The sequence below is a fragment of the Ailuropoda melanoleuca genome, chromosome 11 (assembly GCF_002007445.2).
Source record: "Ailuropoda melanoleuca isolate Jingjing chromosome 11, ASM200744v2, whole genome shotgun sequence".
Taxonomy (NCBI): Eukaryota; Metazoa; Chordata; class Mammalia; order Carnivora; family Ursidae; genus Ailuropoda; species Ailuropoda melanoleuca.
The window spans coordinates 68132435-68157353 of NC_048228.1; the positions used below are offsets into that span (position 1 = coordinate 68132435).

Sequence of the window (24919 nt, forward strand, 5' to 3'; positions counted from 1 at the left end):
CCTCTGATCTCTCTCTCAGTCCTGTTTTCTGCCACACCAAGGGGGGACCCTCAAAGAGAAAGGTGAATGAACCGAAAGCCAATAGTTCCACTTCTCATGTTTAAAAACCTCTAGGTCAAGCTCGGCTGGCCTTGTGGTGTGGTAATTATTCCCACAACACGGCTTCCTTCTTTATCAGAAAGGCATTTGATCATGAACTCTATGCCTTGGGTTTTGTGTGACCAGGTGGAGTGAGGACCCCATCGGCAGTCTCTTGGCTCGCTTGGACGCTTTGCATATGGTGCCGAGAGTCGATGAAGTCATGTGTGTGTAATGGAAGTGCCAAATGCAATGCTGGATCTAAGTCAGGGCTGCTAACATTTATCCCCAGAAGCATGGACAAATGTGACACCACACTCTGAACGTAGGCCTGGCTCCTATTTTCTGTCTGTGATTTTCGAATTGGTCTTTCCAGTCCAGTTTCTCTTTTATCCAGCCATAATTTGAAAAATAAAATGGAAGTTGGAATCTTTTGTCTGCAGCCCTCTCTTCAACCCTGCCATTCTTTTTCCTTTTATAAAAACAAGACTCCACAGTCACATTTTAATCATCTGGGTTTAAAGAAACACAGCATTGAGGCACCCAGCACACCTCGTTTTGAGGCTCTCTTTTGATTCTGTTTCCCTGGGGAGACCAGAGATGAGGCTGGTGTCCTTCTCAGTGGACTTGTTCTGTCCTTTTTCCCATTTCCAGTCAGGTAGAAAAGCTGAGGAGTCTCTCTCATTTGCTTCCTCTTTATAGTTTCAATCTCATCACATTATAAATAGAGCTGGACAGAGACATCACGGTGGGCACCAACCTCGTGATCTGTTGCCCCTTTAAATTATTAAAAATATTTGTTCAGCATTTACCTAGCAAAGAGGCCAAGAGGTGTGGGGAGCGGGAAAGGGCGAGCAGGATGGATCACTAGTGTCTAGACTTCGCTTTGTCTCTAATTTTCCCTGTGATCAGCTCTGGCCCCAAGTTCACATGCTTTCTGCAAGAAAACACATATTAATTGGACTCCTCTTTCTTTGAGGGCAGTTTGGGGACCATCTGTGGTTGCTCCGTCATTTTCCCCCCAGGAGTTTTACCTCCCACTCCAAGCAGCTTATCAAAGATTTCTTTTCTCTCCCAGAGAAAGATTTTGGCACATACCATTTTTCTTCATTTTGGTTAATTGCTGGTGATGATTAAGTGCTCCTTGTGGATTGATGTCTGGGACAGCCTCCTGGCTAGACGTTCCTGAATTTGGCTGTGATATCAGACTGCTTGAAGTGAAACTGTCCTTTCTCCACTTTCTGTCTGTCTTCTCCCCCGCGCTGGTCCCACCACACGGTCAGTGCCTGCGTGGGAGAGAGCAGTGCTGTGCACATAGTAGGTGCTTCATAGAGACTTGAACTGTCATATCCATTGTTCCCTTCTACTTTTTCCTTCCTGATACTTTTCCAAGGGAGTCAGTGTGGAGTAGGGTAGCAAAACAATGGGCTTGAGAATCTGAAGGCCAATTTCGAATCCCAGTCCTAGCCATTTCCTCCCTAAGTCTTAGCTTCCTCAACTGTTTTTTTCCAGGGCAGCTGTATGACTGCCCAAGCTCAACACTCTAGCAGACCTCTGGAATCTGTCTACTTCTCCAAACCCTATGGGCATCACTTCTCTTGGGCAGGCTGCCCTTCTTTCTTCTAGAGACATGGAAAAGAGTCCCCTAATTGGTCTCACTGCGTGTTTCCACCTTCCTCTACCCAGAGCCATCTTTCTAAAGGGCGCATCTGACTTTGTCAATCTCATGCTTCAAATCCTTCAGTGACTACTCGTAACCCAAATAGCCTAGTTATGTGATTTTGGACAAGTTCCTTAACCTTTCTGTGCCTCGGTTTCCTCTTCTGAAGTTGGGATAGTAGCACCCACCCCTAACAGATACCGTTTATAAAGATGCTGTGAGACAGCAGTTCGGGAACATTTAGCACCGTGCCTGGCATGTGGTAGATTCTCAGGAAAGGATTCCTGAGTGAGTGAGTGAGTGAGTGAGTGAGTGAGTGAGTGAATGAGTGAGTGAGTGAATGAGTGAGTGAGTGAGTGAGTGAGTGAGTGAATCAATGAATGATTAACTGTAACGCCAATAGTTTCTAGCAACAGCCACTTTTAGGGACTGGACTCGGGAGAAGTGGGCTTTTCCTCTGTCTCCTTATATATTATGTCCTCTTTCTTGTGGAGTTTCCTGAGTAAGGATGTCACTGGTGAACCTCGTTCTCTCCTCTGTGTAAGGGGAGGAACCAGCGTCCTGGTTTCAGGGGAGGCGGACTTGATTTCCATTCTCCTCCTTTGGCTCAAGTGTGTTCTCACTCCACTTGGTCACAGAAAACACGGGAATATGTAACATGTCCAGAAGCCTGCCTATGGGGGGGAAGTATGCTGGGCTAAGAGTGGAGAGTGAATTTGCTGTCCCTCTCACTGTGAAAAGGACTTCCCCTCTTTCCACTTGGGCTGTTTGTGCTTTTAACAGAATCAGACTCCCCCAAGCCACATGGCAGGGAAGGAGCACCCCCAGGAAACAAGTGGTATGTTGTCTGACAAGTCCTATTCTTTGGAATAGGAGGCACAGAAGGATACTGGTACCCTTTGGAATTCAAAGGAGGAAAACAAGCTTTGGCTGATAGAGCGTCATTCTTTTTAAGAACACTTGCCACCCACCTCATTCATCCTCCAGATATCTCTGTTTCTGTGAATTGCTGACACATTTTAAAGACTGGGCAATAGAGGCATAGAAATATTCCTGTCTTTCCCAAGTTTGTATAGTCAGTGGTAGGCGTTGAAGTAAATGAAACATCTCAGGATTCTCTTGAACCACTGCCTTTTCCCAAGACCAGCAATTCTGTGGGCTGAAAATAGGGGATTGTGAGACTCACTCCCCCCACCCCCCCACACACTAAGCCTCTATTACATGCAGAAGGTGGAGGTTGTCTCTAGATCCTACTGGGTTCAGTGTCCTGTAACCCAGGTGAGATCCAGTGAGATCTGCACTTGTTTCCCCGGCCCATCTTTCACTGAATGGTTGCTCCATGGGCATTATCTAGAAAAACTTTTCTGGAGGTGGCTGGAAAGATGTGTAATGCTCCGTAATATGTTGAGAGCCCAGTGGAGGAATCTCAGGCAATCAGGAAACCATGCAGAAAGCAGTCTATCACTTAGTTTGCTGTTGTCTTTAGTCCAGCCCTGGCCCTCAGAAGTAGGATTCAGAGGAACAGGAGCTCATCTAGGCCCCTCACTTAGATTATACTTTTAAATAGGCCCTCACAGGAAATGAAGCCTTCACTGTGTGCTTGCAGAGAAAGATTTTTGTTTTGTTTTGTTTTTCTTTTTTGAAAGGATGTTTTGAAGGTTGCTATTAAACTTGTGGTTGAAGGATAATGAACTTAGGTATCACTTTTGGTCTCTGCAGCCAAATATACCACCACCCAAATATAAATATTCAGAACACTAAGCGAAAGAGCCGGCCTGTGAGTGTAAAAACATTTGAAGATATCCCGTTGGAAGAACCAGAAGTAAAAGTAATCCCAGATGTAAGTACATCTTTTAAAAATAGTCTTAAAAATAACACGAAGAACGAAACATTAGCTACATAAATATTAGCCTAAGCATTAGAGCCTTGGAGCCTCATTATAAAGGTATGTATTGTGGGGTCACTATGGAGATGGAATTATCAGCTCCCCTCCCCCCCCCATTGGTTTTACTATAAGGACAGCCCCTAGTTCAAGGTTCTAGATAATCTAGCTTCATGCCCAATTCCACTCAACTGTAACTAGTATCATTGTGAAAAGAGAGATGGCAACAGGTCTCAGCTGCTGCTTCCTGAATTATTCTTTTCTTCTGGGCCTGAGTTTACTACTAGGAAGCAGTTACTTCTCCTTGTAGCTGATACAGTTTCTGGCTATGATATCTTTACCGCCCTCTGGGGAACACTGGAGCATATTGACTGATAGCTGGGTTAAGAAATCTGTTTAATTAAGTAGTTGGTCAGTGTGCACACTCAATCAACTGTGCCATCTCTTTGTCTCTTAAAAAGGACAACCAGACGGACAGTGGTATGGTCCTTGCATCAGAAGAGCTGAAAACCTTGGAAGACAGAACCAAATTAGCTCCATCTTTTAGGTAAGGCTCAGCCAAATAGAAAAGTCAAATCTCAACAGGAATTTCTGGAAGGAACTCAGGACTTTCAGCGTAGATGCAGTTTTCCCTTTGTGTCTTTGTTGGTTAGGCAAGTTTGCATCAACTGAACTAATAAAGAACTGCAACTTATCAAACAAATAAATGACATGGCACATCTGAAATAGAATCTGAAATTAGGGGATTTGGTCAGTTTTTATGAGAATTTATGAATACTGGGGAATTTTTATGTTTATATGGTCAGTGGTTTGTATGGTACTGGCTAAATAACAAAGGTCATTGGATATAATCCCTCAAATTGAGATGATTAAAATCTTTGTGGACTCTGAAGAATTTTCAAACCTGTCCATAAATGAGCGCATCTGTCTTCAGAAGTATGATGCATAAATAAGCCAATATCTATTTGTTTGAGATACTTAAATATTATTGGCTGAATTATTTGTCTTATTATTATTATTGGCTTAATTATGGGAAAAATATTAAATTTGGTTTTGAATATGATTTCCCCCATGTGGTTCTGTAGGAATTTGTAGTTGTTTTGGATAGATGTACCTACTTTCAACCTAACATATAAATGAAAATCTCTATAAAAATAGTAAGATAAAGAGCAGTTATTTATTTGCTAGTGAGCTCACTGTAGGTGAGAATTGAGAAGACTTTGATGTACTTATAACCTAACCATTGTATAAAATGGGAACACCCATGGGTTATTGAGGGATGTTCATGTAAAGAAAAAGAAAATTAAAGCGAGTCATCGTACAATTTTACTGTTTGCTTTTAGGCCCAAGGCGAGAAATTTTTAGAGCCAATTATATGTTTCATTCACTGATTTAAAATATATTTATTCAGCGGTGGCTATGTGCCAGGTACCATGCCATTGTTTGAGACACTTAACTCATTTTCTTGAGGTTGGATTGAAAGAAAAATTGCATTTCTAGTCATTTGAAATAACTTTTAAACCATAAATGGAAGTAGAGTTAATGAAATCCTTTTTTGTAGTTTTTAACACCAATAATTTGGTAAAACATGTATTAAGGGGAAAAACCCACACCTCAGAATGGCTTGAGAAAAATGTAAATCCTGAAGTTTTAGATCAACACAGCCTACACTTTTAGGCTTTGACATGATTATGGTCTATCATGATTCTATGCCATTGAAAATATTCCCTAGTTGCTGCTGAGTGATCCGGGCCCTCAGTCCTTCCAAAGAATGTGGTTTTGATGAGTAAAAAGCAGTTTTTGACAGTCTGGCTTGATTGCACACACACGTTTCAACTTACTCAAGTTTCAAGTTGCTCAAGAACTTTATTAACATCGTACACATGCCTTGTAATCCCTAATCAACCCTGTGAGGAGAGCAGAAGTGGACTCTCAGAACATCCCAATTTCCTTTCACATCGGCAAAGAGTCCCCTTGGCTCCTATCATTGTATACAAACCTGTCAATCTTCAATGCCGTAAAAATGCTCCATTGGTTGGAGCCTTTGCATAACTCAGGAGAACTGCCTTTCATCTCATCACGGGCTTGAAAGACTTGGACCTGAATAAGAGGACTTATCTGAAACTACTAGCTCATGCTAGTACCTGAAAATAGACATTGTCTGAGTAAACCTGATACGTTCATTAACAAGTGGGAGAGATAGGAGCTGGTGTCTCCAGGGAGATTACAGCCCACACGGGGTCGGGAACAGGGTTAGGGTTAGAGGGGAAAGAACTGCCTTCTCTCCATCAACTCATTTGGTTGCCATTTCTTCCACAGTGGACTGATGCCCAGCAAAAGCAAGGAGTCTGTGGCATCCGAAGGCTCTAACCAAACGAGTGGCTACCAGTCTGGGTATCACTCTGATGACACGGACACCACTGTGTACTCCAGCGAGGAGGCCGAACTGTTAAAGCTGGTGGAGATTGGACCACAAGCTGGCAGCGCAGCCCAGATTCTCCAGCCTGACTCTGGGCCCACATTGAGCTCTCCTCCTGTTTAAAAGGAGGCACCCACGTCCCCCACTCCTGGAAATCACATGAGAGGTGCTGCTCAGATTTTCAAGTGTTGTTCTTTCCATCACTAGGAAGTAGCCACATTTGATTTTCATTTCAAAAAAAGGACCTCAGACTGCAGGGAGCCAGTCCCCTAGGCATTTCCTGAGAAGATGTTTGTGACTCAAGAATGTGTTTGTGTTTTCTCCCGGTGTTGACCTTCTGTTTATGCATTTAGAAAGCACGTATGATGCCCCTTACTGTGGGTCTCCCCATGGGTTATAAGAAAAGAAGTTCAAGAAGTGGCCGATTCCTCCATGAAGTGGCAGCACCTGGGGAGCTGACCCCTCTCTGTGAAAGCAGAAGATAAGCCAGGCAACGCAAGTGCTTTAGGTGGTGAAGATGGGAAAGACCTCTAGGGCTGAGTCCATCCAAGAAGCTTTGTTTGGGATCGGGTTCTGAGCCAAGTCTTGTGTGTGGGTTTGGATTGACGGAAAGGAAGACGTTGGCTGACTTTGAGAGCGTACTGGGGCCTGCAGATGCATTGTGTTGGCTCTGGTGGAGGTGGGCATGGGGTCCGTTAGGAAATGTAAAGGCTTCAGATGAGGTTACTGGTTTTAGAAGGTTGCGTGCTCTTCCCAGTTAGGCTAAATGAGAGCTCCTTGGGCTGTTTCCGACTCCTAATGAGAGTTCCTTCCGGACTCTTACGTGTCTCCTGGCCAAGCCCCAGGAAGGAAATGATGCAGCTCTGGCTCCTTGTCTCCCAGGCTGATCCTTTATTCAGAACACCATAAAGAGAGGACATTCAGACAGAGGCTCCCTGTCGTGTTGAAGAGTCCTGACTGTGTAAACCAGCTTCTGGTCTCTTCTGGATGAATACCCACATATCTGTCCTGATGTGATATATGTCTGAGCCTGAATGCAGTAGGTTCCGTATCAAGCTGTGGTGTCAAAGCTTCAGGAAGGATTTTACTCTTTTGTTCCTTCTCCCCTCCCTGAACCTTCGCCCTCTTTCCACCCCAATCAGTCAGTATTTTAGTAATTTGGCCTCTACACGCTAGTAAAAGCTGATTTGGTTTGTTCACTCTCTGAATGACTATTAGCCAGATTTCAAAATTATTTTCTATCCAAAGTTTTAACAACATCTATTGTATTATTTAGACTTTTAACATGTAAAGCTATTTCTACTGGTTTCTGCCCTTGTTCTTTCCTTTTTAAAAAAGAAAATGTATTTTTTGTTTGGTACCATAGTGTGAGATGCTGGGAACCATGACTGTAAAACATGCTATGGCACATATATTTATAGTCTGTTTATGTAGAAACAAATGTAATATATTAAAACCTTATATTATATATGATGAACTTTGTACTATTCACATTTTATGCCAGTATTATGTAGCATAACAAAGGCCATAATGCTTTCAGCAATTGATGCCATTTTATTAAAAAAAAATTGAAAAACTTAAATGAGTCTCTTTGCAAGGTTGCATTTCTGTTCTTACCATTTCTCTCACTCCTAAGGTGGAAGAGGGGGAATCAGACGTAATTGCCACATGGTTTTTCATTTTTAATCGTTTCCTTATTCTTCTTATAAGGGGTGTTTTCATCAAGTAGTTTATACTTTTTAAACCAATAAATGTATGCTTAGTAAAAAAAAAAATACAACGGTGTGATATTATCACGACTATTTTGAGGGAAAGTACTTCTGACTTGAGGCAGAGTTGCTTCTCCTCTTCCACTTTTTTGTTACACAAATAATTCATGCACATGTGAACTCTCATTATATTCTGAGCACTTTTGAGATTCTTAAAACATGGACTGAGAGATACAAGTACTCTTACAGTATTCGTGACTCTCCAGGAAACCCTGTGCCTGTTACTACTGCCAACCACGAAAATCAGAGGGTGAGAGATCCCCAGCCAGGTGGCCAGACCCAGGCACTGCAGGGAAATGTGGAGTGTACTTTCAGTTTTCAATGCTGACTATACTTACAGGGTCAGAACATCAGACCCCACGTTGCCATCTTGAGTGATTACTTTTACCTGGATACAGTGATTACTAAAAATCCCTGGCACCTGTGAGTGGCCTTACTCTCTGTAGTATTTTTTTATACAAGTGTTGCAATATTTGTATAGTCCAATAGACCTATCATTTCTAAAAAATATTTTTTTTTGTTTACTTATTTTAGAGGTCATGAGCAGGGGAAGGGGCAGACGGAGAGGGAGAGAGAATCTCCGTGCTGAGTGCAGAGCCCGAAATGGGGTTTGATCCCACGACCCCAAGATCATGACCTGAGCCAAAAATCAAGCGTCAGACACTCAACCAACTAAGCCACCCCAGCACCCCTCAAATATACCTATCATTTTTGATGGCTTCTGGGTTTTTAAATCTTGGTGCAGAAGGTCTTCTCAGTTCTAAAGTTCTAACTATTCTATTACACTTAAATCCATTTGACATGTATTTTTGTATGTGGAGTGAGTAGAAATCTGCCTTTGTTTTCTTCAACTAGTTGTTGATCACAGCAGTGCTCTTGATTCAATATACCTCTTTGCCTCCATGGTTGGGGAAATACGCATTGTACCATTTTCAAACCCTTTTATCTCACTGAGACAAGCTGTACAATTTTATGATGGGGAAAAGGGTAGCCATGGGCGTGTGTGATTCCTGGGGCAGTGCTTACAGATGTGAGCTGTTGGCCAGGATTAGTGGGTTAGGGTCTCTGACAGACGTAGTTACACTATCTGTCAGGCCTGACCTCATCTTTTCCTATTATGACGGTGGCATCCAGCAAATGAATGGAAGAAGAGTCTAGGTGTTTCAAGATGGAGACACCCTCAGAGAAAAACAGAATTTTCTTCAGTTTAGGAAAAAGAGATTTTGTTTCTCATAAGCAGCCCCTGGCAGTGTCTCCAATGCTGGGAATTTGGATTCAGCTGAAACTTCACACTTTATAAAGAAATGCTTTCAGCACCTCAGGCAGGATGGTTAGGAGGTGAGGTTTGGCTCTCTCCTTCCTCTCGTTTCTGTCTTCCATGCTCCTTGTTCTTAGCTCCTTTTCTCTCTTCATTTGCCCTTGAATTGAAGAGAACTTTTGTGGCTTTTGAAAGTGCTTCCTGCATGGTCTCATTTTCAGAGCTTTAATTGGAGACATTTGGTGTGTTTTGGGTGCGACCACCCCCTCCCCTTGGCTCCTGGCCTCCCTCCTTCTGTCCGTTTACTTGCTTTGTTCTTCTGCCTCCTCTCAAACTCCTCCAGCCCTTCACCTTCCATTCCTCTCTTTCCACTAACCTTCCTCTGCCCTGTACCCCCAGCCCCGCCCACTGCAGCCTTTCTCCTCCATCATCATAGGACAGAGAGAGCTGTGGGGGATTTGAGCTCATTACCCCACCAAGTTTTCCCATCAAGGCACATTCCTTTGTCCTCTTCAATGAAAGAAAAGTAGAAAAGTAAAAAATCTCAGACTTACAACTTTGTAGTTAACACTATTTTCCTATATCCCCCTAGTATGTCTGTCTTTCTACCTCTCACTCACACGTTAACCTCCAAGGTGACAAAATGTAGGCAAACCCGGGAGGCTAAAGCCTTTGAGAGACTGGCTTTTCATATACACTTTTGCACATTTGCATATTCTTTCCTTGTAGGGGCAGTAGGCGTATCATGTCTATGCTTTCTTGGGTATGTAGTGAGCACAGCTCAAAGGGGGCTCTAATCCATTCTAATCTAATCTTAGACTTAAGTGAAAATCTGGGCAGTCTTCTTGAAAGCAGTTTTGGTGTTTTTTTTTTTAAGTAGGCTTCATACCCAGTGTGGCACCAAATGCAGGACTCGAACTCACGACCCTGAGATCAAGACCTGAGTTGAGATCAAGACTCAGATGCTTAACTGACTAAGCTACCTAGGTGCCCTGAAAGCAGTTTTAAGTCCAGTTTTTTGGGGATAAATTAAGGAATGCTCTTAGGTGATAAAGAAATTAAAAAGGTAAAATAAAGTCATTTACTCTGATTTTGATGAGAATGGAGAGAAGTGAGGAATCTAGGAAGAGCAACCCAGAGAGGAATTCAACAGCAAAGTTGGCCTGAAGCTCTGGAGCTAAAGGAGTAGAACATACCAGCTGCAGCTGAGATCTGCTCAGAGACAGGGGCTCTGAGAAAAGAAAGTAGTCTAATGATGACTATGGATAAGGCAACTATTACAGTAAACTGTGATTGATATCAAGCAAATGTTAGTGAGAAGACATCGAAGTGCACCTTAGATTTTATTTTCTTTACAACACTATGTATGACCTATATGTATCAACTTGACGCCTGTAAAAACAACATTAAATTCAGTAGTTTCATTCCAGTGTTTTTGTTTAGAAATAAAAGCATGAAACTTTGTGGTTTAATTTTTTATTTCAGCTTCGCTGGTTTATTCCAAGGACGTTAGAACCTATGATATGATCGGTGTCCTCACCAATAACAGTCGTACTTACCAATAGCAATGACGGTGTACCCTCATACCTGAATTGCTGAAGCTCCACTTTTGGATATATTGCAGTAGAAAAAGGGCAGGGAATAAGAAAACTGGACTTCGATCCAGTTTTTTCTATTCTTTGCTGTGTTTGTCCTCCCCCTTCTTCAGGAAGTGACATTTAGGGAGAATAACTTAAGGAGCGTGGGTTGGGTTCTTCAGTGTTAAAGGTACTCTCACTGCTTGACTCAGTCAGCATGCAACTCATGGGATGTGGGTTGAAATGACTCATCAAGAGCCCTCTGAGCTACTGTTACTGGCTGCTGTGCACGGGGCATCTCTTAGGCTGAAATGCCTTATGCTGACGAAGGAGATTGAAAACATTCCATTCATTGCCACAAGGAGAACAGGAATGGAAATGAAAACCCAGATGCAAAGTATGGAATTCAGGCTAGATATAAGGTGAGCAACAACATCTCACCTTCATCCCCCTCATTGACAAGAAAACTGGCAGACAATACCCTGAAGCACACGTGGGAGGAAAGCAAGGCCTTCCATAGAAATCAGATACCAAGATTCAGCCCTTGCTACAAAACTTTTAAAGCAAGTAATATTCTATTTATTTTTGTTTATATTTAACTGTACTTATAAAAAACTTACAATGTGCCAGATACTCTTTTTAAAAGTTTATTAATATTAATTCATGTAATTAATAAGGACCTTGAAGAAAGATATAGGCATCACAAGGTAGACCAGCTGGCAAGCCAAACTAGGATACATAAAAAGATCCTCGCTGATGGTTTCAACGAGTGTTTGGTAGGCATTTATGATGTGCTGGTCACCTTAGCCGGCAGTGGTCCTAACTATTCCCTTAGCTACATAGGTTAAGAGCTATCAACAGAAACATAGAGAGGAGGAACTCTGATCTTTTTTTAAATTTAAAAAAAATTTTTTTTAAAGATTTTATTTATTTATTCGACAGAGATAGAGACAGCCAGCGAGCGAGGGAACACAAGCAGGGGGAGTGGGAGAAGGAAGAAGCAGGCTCATAGTGGAGGAGCGATGTGGGGCTCGATCCCATAACGCCGGGATCACGCCCTGAGCCAAAGGCAGATGCTTAACTGCTGTGCCACCCAGACACCCCAGGAACTCCGATCTTATTCCAGAACTCTCTGTATATCCTTAAGATCTCACCTTAAATTGATTCATAGTTCCTATTATAGGTTCATTGTTCATTCAGTCATTCTTGAATAGAGATCTGAGTTCAAAAACCCTTGTAGGTATTGTAATACATAGATTCCACCATGGGGGGACTTAACCTGACTTTATAGTCAGGATGCTCATTAGAAAAACCACATAAGAAGCCATCTCACAGAGGGTTGAAGAAATTAGGCTTATATTTGTCTGGTTCACCTCATGTTGCAAAATTTGCATTTGGCTTGTATAGCAAGATGAGATTCTGATAGTGCTCCAGAATTCCAAGTTGGTGGGCATGGTATGGCAACACAGAAAAAAACCTTTGGTTTAATCATAAGTAATACTGTGTTGTCCTTTATACTACTGTTCTGCATTTTAAACTTTTCCAGGGGATGAAAATCCAAAGTACAGAAAGAATACATTCCACCATTGTTATTAGTTTTACTAGGAATTCTTCAGTAGGGATTATTTTATGTAATTACTTCTTCAGTATTCAAAATATTATCAGGTACCATGCAACATTTCACAAGTACATCTGTTTCACAGATCAAAGTGTACTCCTGTGTAAACTACCCTGAAAGTCTTTTAAGTAGCCTGTGCTTGAAGTCAATAGAAGTGAACTTTCTTTTATTCTATCATCATGAATAGATCATGGTATGTTGCTGTGCCCTTTCCCCCTCTCTCCTGTGTAGTATGGTTGGCAAATTGCCATGAGGATCTGTCATGAAGAGAGAAAAAAGGATCCCCATTCTTCTCTTATCACCCTTATTCATCAGTGAATTTCAGTGTTCTGCCAGCTTTCGTTCTTGAAGTCATTTGTACCCGAGGAGAGTTGTTGCTTCTTTGAGGAGCAAGACACAAGGATGTCATGCCAGAAACCATTCCTGAGTCAGATCTTACAGAATTAGTTAGTAATGTAAACTTTAAGTACCAGCGGGTATTAATTTTGGATGACATGTATCTTAGAGCAAGTTTAATCATGACAGAATAGAATTTTTAGATAAATATATATGATGGATTTAACTTTCGCTCTGTTTCTCTATCTCATGGTGAGAGATGTTTCAAGTAGCTGTGCAGTCACTCAGACCTGAGTAGCTGGAAGAGCAGAGAACTAACCTTGATCATCTACCATATGCCAGGCATTGAGCTATGCACTCCTCAGATATTATCTCATGGAATCCTTGCCATGGACCCTTGTGTTAGGTGCCATTATCACCATGTCACAATTAAAAGATCAGCAGTTAAGATTTGAAGCCCCAGCCAGTAAGGTGATACCAGGATTAAATCCAGTCTACTTACACGTTGGGCACATATTCATATTTGAGATAGGAACCAGGATGGAATCTTCTGTCTTGATGGAAGGTAGTGAGCTGATTCATCCTCTGATAAATCAACTAACCAAATGAAAGGTACATAGTGAGGTGGCCTGGTTCCTATAAGAGTCTTAGTTAGTATGTGTTGGCTCCAATAGTCCCATCTTTCAGGCAGGTTTATCTATAAGATAAATCCACTAGACAAAGATTAAACAGAAAAGCTTAGTGTTACAATAACCATCTAACTGCCAGTGGAAAGACAGTGTACTATTTACTAGCTGTATGGTCTCGAGTGAGAACTTAACTTCTTCAGTCTTGCTTTCCTCATCTGGATGAGAATTAAAAGAGATATGTGTGCAAAGCACCTACCACACTACCTGACAGGTGGAAAGCATTCAGTAAAGGTTAGTCATTATTATATTCTGATGATGATGCTGGTGATAGGTAAGTTAGACAGATTTATAACTTGTTGAATGACATTTCTTGAAGATTTTTAACTTACCATCAACAAATGGGATGGAGGTCCAATGGGACTTACTCATCTACCTGGTGCTTTAAACTTGCATAAGGACTCTCATAGCGTGAGGAACGAATTGCTGGTTGACACATACCTGTACATGCAATGTGATAGAGTGTGGATTCAGAAAGACCTCACTGGTCAGAATTCAAAGGCTGAGTTAAATAAATCAATATGATTGCTCTACACAATTTTGAGATGAGGCACCGTGGCTGAGCAACAGCTTTAAATTGGTTAATAAACGTCAGTTTGCCAAAATCAGTTAGACAATGACCAATTTGCTAAAAACCAGTTTGCCCAATGATTAACTCATCAAGTTAAATTCACCAAGAAATGCAAATTTTTAAACATTATTTATAAAGTTTACAAAAATTTGTATTGAAGATTTGTATAGATGATTTCTTTGAAGTTGTAACGGACTGGTTTTTACTCGGTCTTCACAGCCAAATTTTATAGGATGTTCAATTTTTCAGAAGTTGATGGACGTAGGCTTAAATTTCCACGAATATATTTGTTTCCAAGGATTCATTCATATTCATCAATTTCAGCACAAGATTATATTATATACTGCCATTAATGTGAAAATTCTGTGAAGGGATCCAAGCTAATCACATCAATATGAAATGATGAATTTTTCTTTCCAATTGCTAGAAATGCTAAATTTAGGCTTATATGCCAGTTGAGGCATTGTTGAAATGACATTCAAAAGGAACCAGAAGAACTCAAAAGTGTCTGGCACAATTCCATTGTATTAAGGATGTTAGCTCCATCAAGACAGACATTTTTGTCTCTTTGGTTCACTGCTTTATCTCCAGTGCCTACAACAGTGCCTGACACTAGTAGGCTCACTATGGAATGCAAGGATAAAATCAGTCATTTGGTAAATGGAATTTCAGCCAATTGGCCCTCAGCAAATTGATTTTTGGTGTTTTGGCTTGCTCTGCTAAGCACCAGCAGGGGCAAAAAAATGTAGGGGTTTTTGTTGACTGTGTTTTCAGGGTATGTTGGTGTTTCCAGAGCGGTGAGGAAAATTTTAAGCTGTGCAACTAGGTAAACATGTAGATACAAAGAGGGGAATTGTCTCACTGTCTCCAAGCTGCTCAGACCCACTTGAATTCTGATGCTCCATTCTTGTAACCACATTTAAGAGGAACTTGACAAGTAGTAACGTACCCAGAGGAAGGTTACCAGGATAATCTTACATAAAGAATGGCTGCGGAAATAGACTGGAGAAGATTTAAGGAATATGCAAGGGCTCTCTTTTAGTATATGAAGGGGCTTCCATGGAAAGTACTCTGACTTTCTTTTGTCTTCCAAAGGGCAAATTCAATCAATGGACAGAAACCATGAGTGTGGCAGACGCTGTGTTATCTGATTCCCACTCACATGCCATTTCCTTTGTGCCTCATGGATGCTCCCTTCCCTGGAGTAAGTAGAGAGTGCTCTGTGCTATAGGATTGTTGGAGAGGGATTAAGAAGTTGTAAGGAAGGGCGCCCTGGTGGCTCAGTCGTTAAGCGTCTGCCTTTGGCTCAGGTCATGATCCCAGCGTTCTGGGATCGAGCCCCACATCGGGCTCCCTGCTCAGCGGGAAGCTTGCTTCTCCCTCTCCCACTCCCCCTGCTTGTGTTCCTTCTCTTGCTGCCTTTCTCTCTGTCAAATAAATAAAATCTTAAAAAAAAAAAAAAGAAGTTGTAAGGAGTTAAGGAATCAGAGCACCAGTTGCCTCCAACTTCCCTTTCAGCCCAGCATATCAGAGACCAAGAAGCTGCACTCTCGAGTAATACAGCCTAAGTTTCCTCATTCATAAGATAGAGATAATAGCACTGCATATCTTAGAAGGTTACTGTAAGGACTGAATGAATTAATGCGTGTAAAGCACTTAGTTCAGTGCCTGGCACATAATAAGCACTGGACAAATGCCTCACCTGTCATTCTGAATCAATGAAAAGGAATGCACTATAGCCACCTTTCTTTTTTGAAGGGGTAATAACCAATGTTGCAGTCTCAAATGGTTAGGGTAGACACTTCTAAGAGCTCACTAAGTTCTTCTGAGGGCAGGGAAGTTTTTTTTTGCTTTCGAAATAGCTGCTTCCACAGATGACGCCCAAATATATACACAACACTTTAGTGTTTGCCGTGGACTCCAGACTTCTGCTTTGTTCAGTGGTCTGGGCGGGATGGAGACAGGAAGAGGCACTGAGACACAGTGGCCGAGGAGCTGCAGTCCAGGCTGGGTTAAGCAGGGAAGTGGCCCCCGTGAGTCACAGGCTGGAAAGCTCCAGCAGGGCCCCTCTGGCTCCTGGGCTTCTCACACTGGGAGACATTTCCTGCTCTTTGCACTCCCCACACCCCCCTCCCCCAAGAGTTCCTTAAGACAAGGTCTTTAACTTGGATTGTTGTAAGCCCAGGGAAGGAGTGTTGTTAGTGTCTGCCAAGGCTGGGAATCTCCCAAGCTTTGAGAAAATTGTGTGTCAGGCCAGTTGGTTCTCTTGCCGGGGCCTACCTTGCCATCTTGGCCAAAGGAAGATGGTTGTATTGTTTCCTCAGGGGTTGGAGGGGCTTAGCTAGCTTGTGAGTTAAAAAGCACAGTGTTGCTACCAAAATAGTTCTTCCACAGCAGCCCTGAAAAGGACAAAGTTTTCACTTTGACTTTGGGTTAGGTACCCCATCATCAGTTGGGATTTACACACTCAAGCTCCACATTGCATGAAGGTCAACATAGGAAGCCCATGTCACCTGAGGAGAGGAACTAATGTGCATCATCTCGGTCCAGACTCAGCCTGTGACAGGTTTATGGATGGCGGAAGGCTCTGGCCTCCCCGCTGGTTCAGGTTGGGACCCTGCTCAGTTCCCTTTTTGGGCCTGCAGATGGATTAGGCCCCAGACTTTCCTGGGGTCATTTGGAAACTGCACAGGACCTCTAACATATGGCCCTGATAAGAATCTCTCTCTCAGAGATAAGGAGCTGTTTAAGGGAATCTGAGGAAGCCTGGGGGTTTGTTTCCATCAAGCTGGACAATGTAAAGTGTAATCCCTACACAGATGTAATTAGCTGTTAAGCATATTAAGTATCGAGGAAGGGGTGCTTTTCTGGTTCACAAATTCATGCGAGACCACACTAGGGGAACTGAGAGCGCGTATCTTTTCCTGCCAGATCGTTAGTATCACAACTTGCTGATGGACCAAGAGACTGAGCTTATGGTAGCTGCAGCAACCAGGAGACTCCACAGGGCCTGGGGGAGCCACAGCCATGAACAACCCAAGCCCATAGGCCTCTTGTTTCTCTAATATTGGGAGGGTCAGAGAGTCCTCTTTGGGGGACGCTTCGAATAAGTCAGATCAAGGCTCACTATGGAGCCGGCTCACTTAGTGTTTCCTGCTAACGTGGGGTTTGGCACTATGGTCAGGTTGCCAGGTGGTCTCGGGGAAGGCCGAGCCCCACTCCCCGCCCCCCAGAACTGTCAGCTGGATGAAGCTGGAGTCTGTCAGACGGAAGTCTCACTTGTGGCCAAGGAGCTACTAAATGGCCCTCACTGTGTGCACCAGTGGCACCTCCATGGCACCTCCATTGATTCAATAAAAACAGTAACAGCAACACTATTAGTGGATCCTGACTAAGCCTGCTCTGTGCTAGGCAGAGTACTCAGCAGTTATGGGTCCACTGTCGGATGTATTTCTCATAACAACCCTATGAGTTAGGTAGTAATATCATCACCACTTTATAGATGAGGAAACTGAGGTTTAAGCAGGTTAACTTATTTGTACAGAGTTGTACTGTCAGTAAGTAGTGGATACAGGTTTTAATCCCAGAAGCTGATTCAGAGCAAAAATTTATAACAAATACATTAAGGCTCATTAGAAACCTCTCTCCACAAGGCTTGTGGAAAAATCTGCCATTTCTCAGACTCCAGTTGGTATCAAGATCAACCCAAAATAAAATGTATTAGAAAAATATGTTGGTGGAGTGTATCATAATATGCTCTTCTCTATCTCCTCTTTGTCTGCCTGGTCTAGTCTGATCTTTGGAAATTCATTTGGCACTTTTCTGTCATAGTTGACTTTATGTTGTTTAGGGACTTTCTGAAATGATGAAAGAACCAAGTGATCAGTGAAAAGCAATTGTAATCATGTCCTTTGAGTGTCTTCAAATTTTAGAGAGACAGGGTTTTCTAGGCAAATAACAAACAGGGTGGGATGCTGGGGCGATCACTACAAGTTAAAATTTGGGATTAATAAGCAAATCTAGAGACAGTGTCTTTCCTTTGAAATGGCCAGCTATCTCTTTGGAGTTCGTGTACCTGGAGAGGGTAAGATGCTCAAGGGTGGTGGTTGGCATGCCATCTTTTTCTGAGTTGACATTCTCTTTCTCTTCCAGCCTCCTTTATGCATCTTCCAATCAGAAACCGCTGAACACTAAAGATGTCTGAGCTGAGAATCCAATTTGCATTCACTGCAGGGGCAGACTGTGATGTGACTGCTGAGTGGCGCAAGGGCTCTCTTTGTGATGCTGGCTGGATCTTTGATCCGCTGACCTGTGATGGGAAATCCCTAGGGATAGAATCACTCTAAGAGGAAGCTTTTATGATTTCTCTGAAAGGACAGAAGATTTTCCCATCAGGCACTTAATTAAAAGTTGGTCTCAGGCTACTACTGACCTCCGCCGCAAGCCGCTGGCGTTCTTAGTCATGGTCCTGCCCGGGCCCTGCGCTGTAAAGCACTGAGTCCCCGCAAGGGGAAAGTGTGATGGTCCCGAGCATTTAGCGCACCAGATAACAGAGTATGTCCAATAGACTTGGGATGGCAAGGAAGTAAGTGTCTTTGTGGACAGCAAGAACCAGGTGGGCCTGGAGTAGAGTGACCAGGTCAGCCAGGCGATGCCGAAACGAAAGCACAGCTGACTCTGTATCTTATCAATTCCCATTTTGAGTGATTTAACACAGCCCAGTATTAAATGGAAAAAGTGGGGGGGGGGTGGAGTGGGGCAGGCATGGAGGGAAATCTAAATGCCGAGGTACTCATTTCCAGAGTCTTCAGGAGATAACGTCCCACCAGGCGCTGTGTGGGGCACTTAGGGCAGCGTTGCCCTAAGGTGAAATAATAATCACAAAGCGATCTTTACATTTTCTGATAAAGCTCCCGCTCTTGCCTACTGGCAGCGGCTGACGAACATTACATTTGAATTAAGCGTTAAGAGCAGCAGGGAGCGTTGAGATAAACCACTGCAATTATGAACTTGCTCGCTGTTTAATGGCACGAAAACCATCAGTGGTGTGGTAGGCCTGACCGGTTCCCACAGGGATCCCGCCGTCTTGTCGGCCTGGCTTATTATGTTTTATTGGCAACCCACAGCTTGTGTTAATTGTGCGGCCATCCCCACGAATAGTTGGTCCCTGAGAAGTGCAGGGCTGTCTCCTCAGACCAGCTTGCTTCCTGGTTAGAGAGGGTGGTGGGTCGGTTTGAAAGCGGCCATTCTTATTTGTGGCTCTCTGATTTTTTCCCTACTATTTACCTCAAAAGATACCTAAGTCACCCCCCCACACACACACACACGGTCCCCCACTGCACCCACCAACTGTTCAGACACACACGGTGCATTGATAATCTGTGACGAGATGTGATGCTGTGGCAGACTTGATTTCTGAGAGTTTGGGGAACTCCTCTTTTAAGCAGGTACTATTTATAACAGCCCTTTGGCTAAGAGTGATTTTACCGATATTCTTGCATGAAAAAAAACTTTTTGAAGCCTGGTGGCAATTTATAAAACCGGAATGTGTGAACATTCCAGAGCCCTGTACCTTCCATAACGTACCAACAAAAGACAGAAGATATTTAAATATTGTATTCACTTGATAGATAGTTAAAACTAAATTCGATAATTACTGAAGTGCAGTGAAACCGCTGTGTTAAAGGTAATGCTAGACAAAGTATTTTTTGAAAACAAAAAATAAACACTTTCATAAAATGAACAGATTCATCCACATCCTTGATCCTTCACGTGTTACAAATATGCAGTCACGTGGAACGTGACACGTGACACGTGGTGTATTTTAGAAGCAAAGACCTCAGCCGCAGGAGGGACCTCTATGGACCACCCCAAAGCAAATCCCTGCCTTGGAGGTTTAAGGAAAACAACGATGGACGCGTCCGCGAAGGTGTCTTCATTAGTCAAAATGCGTTCAGGTGAAACTAACAGAAAACTCTGGCACTGGCGGGTTTGCCTCTGAAGACCCTGACTTTACCTTAGAATCATCTGGGGATCAGTAGCTTTTAAAATCTCCCTAGAGATTCTGACGCACTGTGAAGGTTAAGAACCACTGATTTAAACAATAAGAAATTTATTCCCTCCCATGACAGTAAGTCTAGAGAAAGAGGAGCGTCAGCAGCACCACAATGTCCCCGAGGACCCAGGTTATTTCCATTAATCTGCTTTCCCATCATCCGCGGCGGGTTCGGTGTTTTACAGGAAGCAAGATGGCTGCAGCTGGCCCGGACTAGGACTAGTGTAAGGCAGTGTTAGTGTAAGAAAAAAAAGGAGAAACCATCTCATCCTGGGGCTCCCCCTCAGCAACAAGCAAATGGTCCCCAGCCATTCCCCATGTCCAACAAGACTTCGCGTAACAGCTCCTTGGCCAGAATTGGCCCATTTCTGAATCAGTCACTGGCAAGGACCAATCAGGAGCCCCCTTGGAACTGGAGGTGGGATTGTGAAGCCCAGAGCTTTGCCAGGAAGCCTCCGTGTCCCCGTAGACCCGGGTTTGTTACCAAAGGAAAATGAAATACGGATGAGGTAGGCAATTCGAGTGCTCGCTGGAGTAGAGCGCTCTATGAGTGATGAGGTGAACTGGAGGGACGTTCGGCTTTATTTTCCTTTGGCTTTCACTACTTTGTTTCAGGTCACAAAAGTAATACATGTTCTTAGTGCAAAATTTTTAAAATTCAGGAAATTAAAACCATATTCGTTTTAACCGATAACATTATTAAATTTTGATTTCTACCCACATATATATTCTAAATACAGATTTATATGTGTATATTCATATAAATATGTATACTTAGACTATATCCATATAACATGTATATATAGTATATAGATTTGTATATAGGATACATAAATATACAGAAAACATATGATTAGAAGCCAAATATATATAGTTACAAGTCAAATGTTAATATTAATGTATATGTGTATTCTATATGTATACACACACATGCATATATATATGTGGATATAATGGAATTACAATAAGCACGGTGTTTTGTATATCTGCTTTTTCACTAAAAATATCCTGTGAACATTTCCTCATTTTATTAAATACTCTTCTAAATTCTAATTCTTGATAGTCACAGTATTCCATTGTTAACAGCCTGTTATGATATTTGTTGTTTGACATTTGTTTCCTTTTCACATTTTCTTTATTACAAATAGTAATTTGACAAACATCATCGTATTGCATTTTCTTTCTTTTGGGGACCTATTCCTAGAGGTGCAGTGGCAGACTTAAGAATAAGAACATTGTTTACAGCCTTTAATAACTATTGCCAATTTATCAATGGATATGATTGGTATGATCTAGGAAAACAATTTAGCAAAAGTATTTGGTCAATTGTATCAAAAGCCTTAAATATGTTTATATCTATTAATCCTGTTCCTGGGAATTTATACTGAAGAATTAATCTGAATTAGACAAAAGTAGGAGAGGACTATCTGTACAAAGATGCTACTGGCAGGGCGCCTGGGCGGCTCAGTCGTTAAGTGTCTGCCTTTGGCTCAGTTCATGATCCCAGAGTCCTGGGATCGAGCCCCGCATCGGGCTCCCTGCTCAGCGGGAAGCCTGCTTCTCCCTCTCCCACTCCCCCTGCTTGTGTTCCCTCTCTCGCTCACTCTCTGTCAGATAAATAAATAAAATCTTAAAAAAAAAAAAAGATGTTACTGGCAGCATCCTTTATAACATTAGACTTTTGGAAACAATCCAAATGCATTAGAAACACATTACTGGGAGGGTTTTTGGTAATCCTATAACTCTTGTTTTTCAGATGTGGAAAAGTAACATCCAGAGAGTTAAAGTAGTTTCCTAGCATCACACAGAGGCTGAGATGCTCTCCCGCTGAGGTGCTCTCCCACTGTGGATTGTAGCAGTTGACTTCTAAAACTTATAATTTTCAAAATGTTACAACCTTTTTCATAATGAATACTCAGCTGTTAATGAATGAATCTCTTTTTGGGGGAATAGAGCTTTACCAAAAATTTACCAATTTTTTGTTGTTCACCATTACTATATACATTCATTTCTGATTTCTGGTTTCAATTTCTTTTTGCATCCATTCTTTTCTCTGAGGATTTATGTATTAAAAACTTCCTTGGGGTGCCTGGATGGTGCACTTGGTTAAGCATCTGACCCTTGATTTCGTCTCAGGTCTTGATCACAGGGTTGTGAGATCGAGCCCCTTGCTGGGTGTGGAGGCTCCTTAAAATTTTCTCTCTCCCTCTGCCCTCCCTTACCTGCTTGGTCTTTCTCTCTCAAAAAAACCTTCCTCAACCTTTGTTAATCTGATGATATCTATCTCACCTTCAGTCTTGACTGATAATTTAGTCAGTTATACAATTCTTTTTTAACAGTTTTTTTTCATAACTATGAACATATTATTCCATTATCTTCTGGTAATTATTATTGCAATTGAGGATTTGTTGTCTAATAGCCATTTCTTTGGAGATAATTGTTTTTTCTCCCTTGTGGCTTTAACACTTTTGTTTTTGAATTTAATATTTGCAGTTTTACTACAATGAGCCTAGGTATAGATTTATTTTTGTCTATACTGCTCGGGATTTAGGGTGCTCCTTCAATCTGAGGTCTCATTTATTTCTTCATTTCCAGAAAATTCTCAGCTATAAGCTCTTTGAATATTCCTCTCTTCCATTCTCTCTGTTCTTTCTGGAATTTCTGTAGATGTGTTGGAGATTGGAGATTTTCATCCTATCTTCCAAGTTTCCTAGATTTTTCCTTCACATCTCTCATCTCTTGGCTCTCTGTATGACATTAAGGTAATTACCATTTCTGTGCTTTAGTTTCCTCATCTGTTACTTGTGGATCAAATAGTACTCACATATGACGGATTTGTGGGACGGCAAAATGAATTGCAGTAGGCAGCCTCAAAAATGGTCTCCAGTGATCTTTAAGGAGGAAAGGAAGGAGAAGGTGATGAAGGAGAAAAAGGAAAAGAGAGAAAGAGAATGAAGTCATTATCCCCAACATTTTTTTTTCAAAGACATTGCTGCAAATAAAAAATGCAACAAAAAGGTTCAAGGCAGTGTGTAGCAAGAAAGAATACCTGTGTTTACTATTTGGAGATTTAGCCAGAAGGAAGATGAGGTCTTCAGTCCACCTAGGCCGATATAGGAAGAAATATTTATGAAGGTGAACATTTACAAAATAGCTCAACATTAATATTTTAAAACATTATTTGAGCAACAACACAGATGAATCCTATCCATAGATGTAATGAGAGGCAGGTGCAAGTGACAAAAGGATACCTACGGTTAGAATTCTTTTGGTAAATGTCCATTTCTATGAAGTTCAAAATCAGGCAAACCCAAATTACATTGTTTTGGGACATATACATACTAAAACTGTGAGGAACAACCAGGAATTTTTATCACTAAAGATTACATAGTGATTATCTCTGATGAGGAAACAGGAGAATGTAAATGGGGAGAACCATGTTGGGAGGGTTCAGGGATACTGGATATATTCAATTTCTTGAATTAGGTATTTGTCCTGAGAAGTGGATCTCTTTTGGGATTTGGGTCTTAAGATGGGTATTAAGTTTATAATTATTTTAACTACATCTAAGTCTTATGCACTCTTCTGGATTATGATAGATCTCATATTAAGGAAATATATAGGGATTTTATTTTATATTTATTTTTATCCATTTTCATATCTAGTGATATGTTTTCAGAAATAGAACCCTGATTTATAATATTAAGTCTGTACTTGTAACAGCTTGACAACATTTTCACTGTGGCCTAGAAATCGCTTGTCCTAACTCAGACCCATGTAGGTATTCATTTCTAAATAAGGTCCAGTTCGATAAGAAGGTTTTTCAACATGGAGAAGAGAGACAGTGTTGGGAGTGAAGGATCACACTAAAGACACAGTTTAGGTCCATCCTGCAGGGTGAGCTTCTTCACCCGTTCTATGGTTCTTATGTCCCCATAGGGTGCTATTCTTATGCTATTGTTTAGGGGTGGGTATGAGCAGAGCAGGAACATTTATACATGTCCAGTGTTCAAAGTGACCTTCAGTGGGGAGAGGAACAGGGCTCTGGAGTGTTATCAAGGGCATGGAGAAACAACAAACCCCAGGAGCAGTCCTCTCATGAGACCAGATATCCAAAACAAAACAACAAAAACAAAAACAAAAAACCATAAAACTATGCTGGGCTGAGAATAATAATGCTGGGGCAACTATTTCTATTAGAGGTAGGAAGAGCTTTCTGGTTTGGAAAGGCTTGTATTTACTAGAGGGTGAGGAAGGGAGAGGCCAAAGGCCAGGGAGGATGTGCTTCCTTCCTCCTTTTAATTGTTCAGGCAGTCACCACCGCCCCCCCAACACATACACCATGGTCTACAGTATGTGCTTGCCAAGAGTAGATTCTCCATATATGCACATGTGGAAAAGCAAGCTGACTAGATACTAGCCTTTCTACCTTTATTTATATGTTGTACAGAACACGTTTACCTTATACTGTGCTAGGTGTTGTAGCCGATAAGCTTTAGTGTTAGGCAGCTTATATTTGAATGCTTTGGGTCTTACTAGCAGCATATCATTCGGTAAATTATTTATCCTGGCTAGGCCCTGGTTTTCTTATCTCATTCTTACCTTTCAGGATTATTGCAAAGATCAGCAACAAGGTAAGGTGCTTAACATAGTCCCTAGCTTTACAGTACTTGCTCAATGAATGGTAGTAGCAGTAGTAATTGTTTTGGTTGTTCTCTTACGGGAAGAACATACCAGCCATTTAGACAACGACGTAAAATAGTGTATTTAATCAAGACCTTGCTGGGAAGTTTTTTTTCTGCTAGAGCTGAGTAGAGAGGGTGGTTGAAATGAGTGGATCATTTATCTTGAAAGTTACTCCAACATTTCCAACAGGAGGGATCACTATTCATTCATTTATTCAATAAATACTCGACAGGGCTTTACTTTGTGCTAGACACTATAGTAAGTGCTAGAGATAAAATGGTGAGCAAGACAGATACACTTCTGCCTTCATGGGGTTTATAGTGT

The 24919-nt window shown here is 41.8% G+C and overlaps 1 protein-coding gene across 2 annotated transcripts in view; it reads left to right on the plus strand.

Moving 5' to 3' along the window:
• Positions 1 to 7715, plus strand: part of KDR (kinase insert domain receptor) — a 43563-nt gene extending 35848 nt beyond the window's left edge. The window contains exons 28-30 of one of the 2 annotated variants that reach the window (XM_002919365.4): positions 3458 to 3578; positions 4082 to 4167; positions 5940 to 7714. In XM_002919365.4, the coding sequence (XP_002919411.1) occupies positions 3458 to 3578; positions 4082 to 4167; positions 5940 to 6162 (430 nt within the window). In that variant the 3' untranslated portion in view covers positions 6163 to 7714. Of the gene's footprint in view, positions 1 to 3457; positions 3579 to 4081; positions 4168 to 5939 lie in introns of both variants that reach the window. The other variant, XM_019799808.2, reaches the window with a different exon arrangement.
• The last annotated feature ends 17204 nt before the right edge of the window (positions 7716 to 24919 follow it).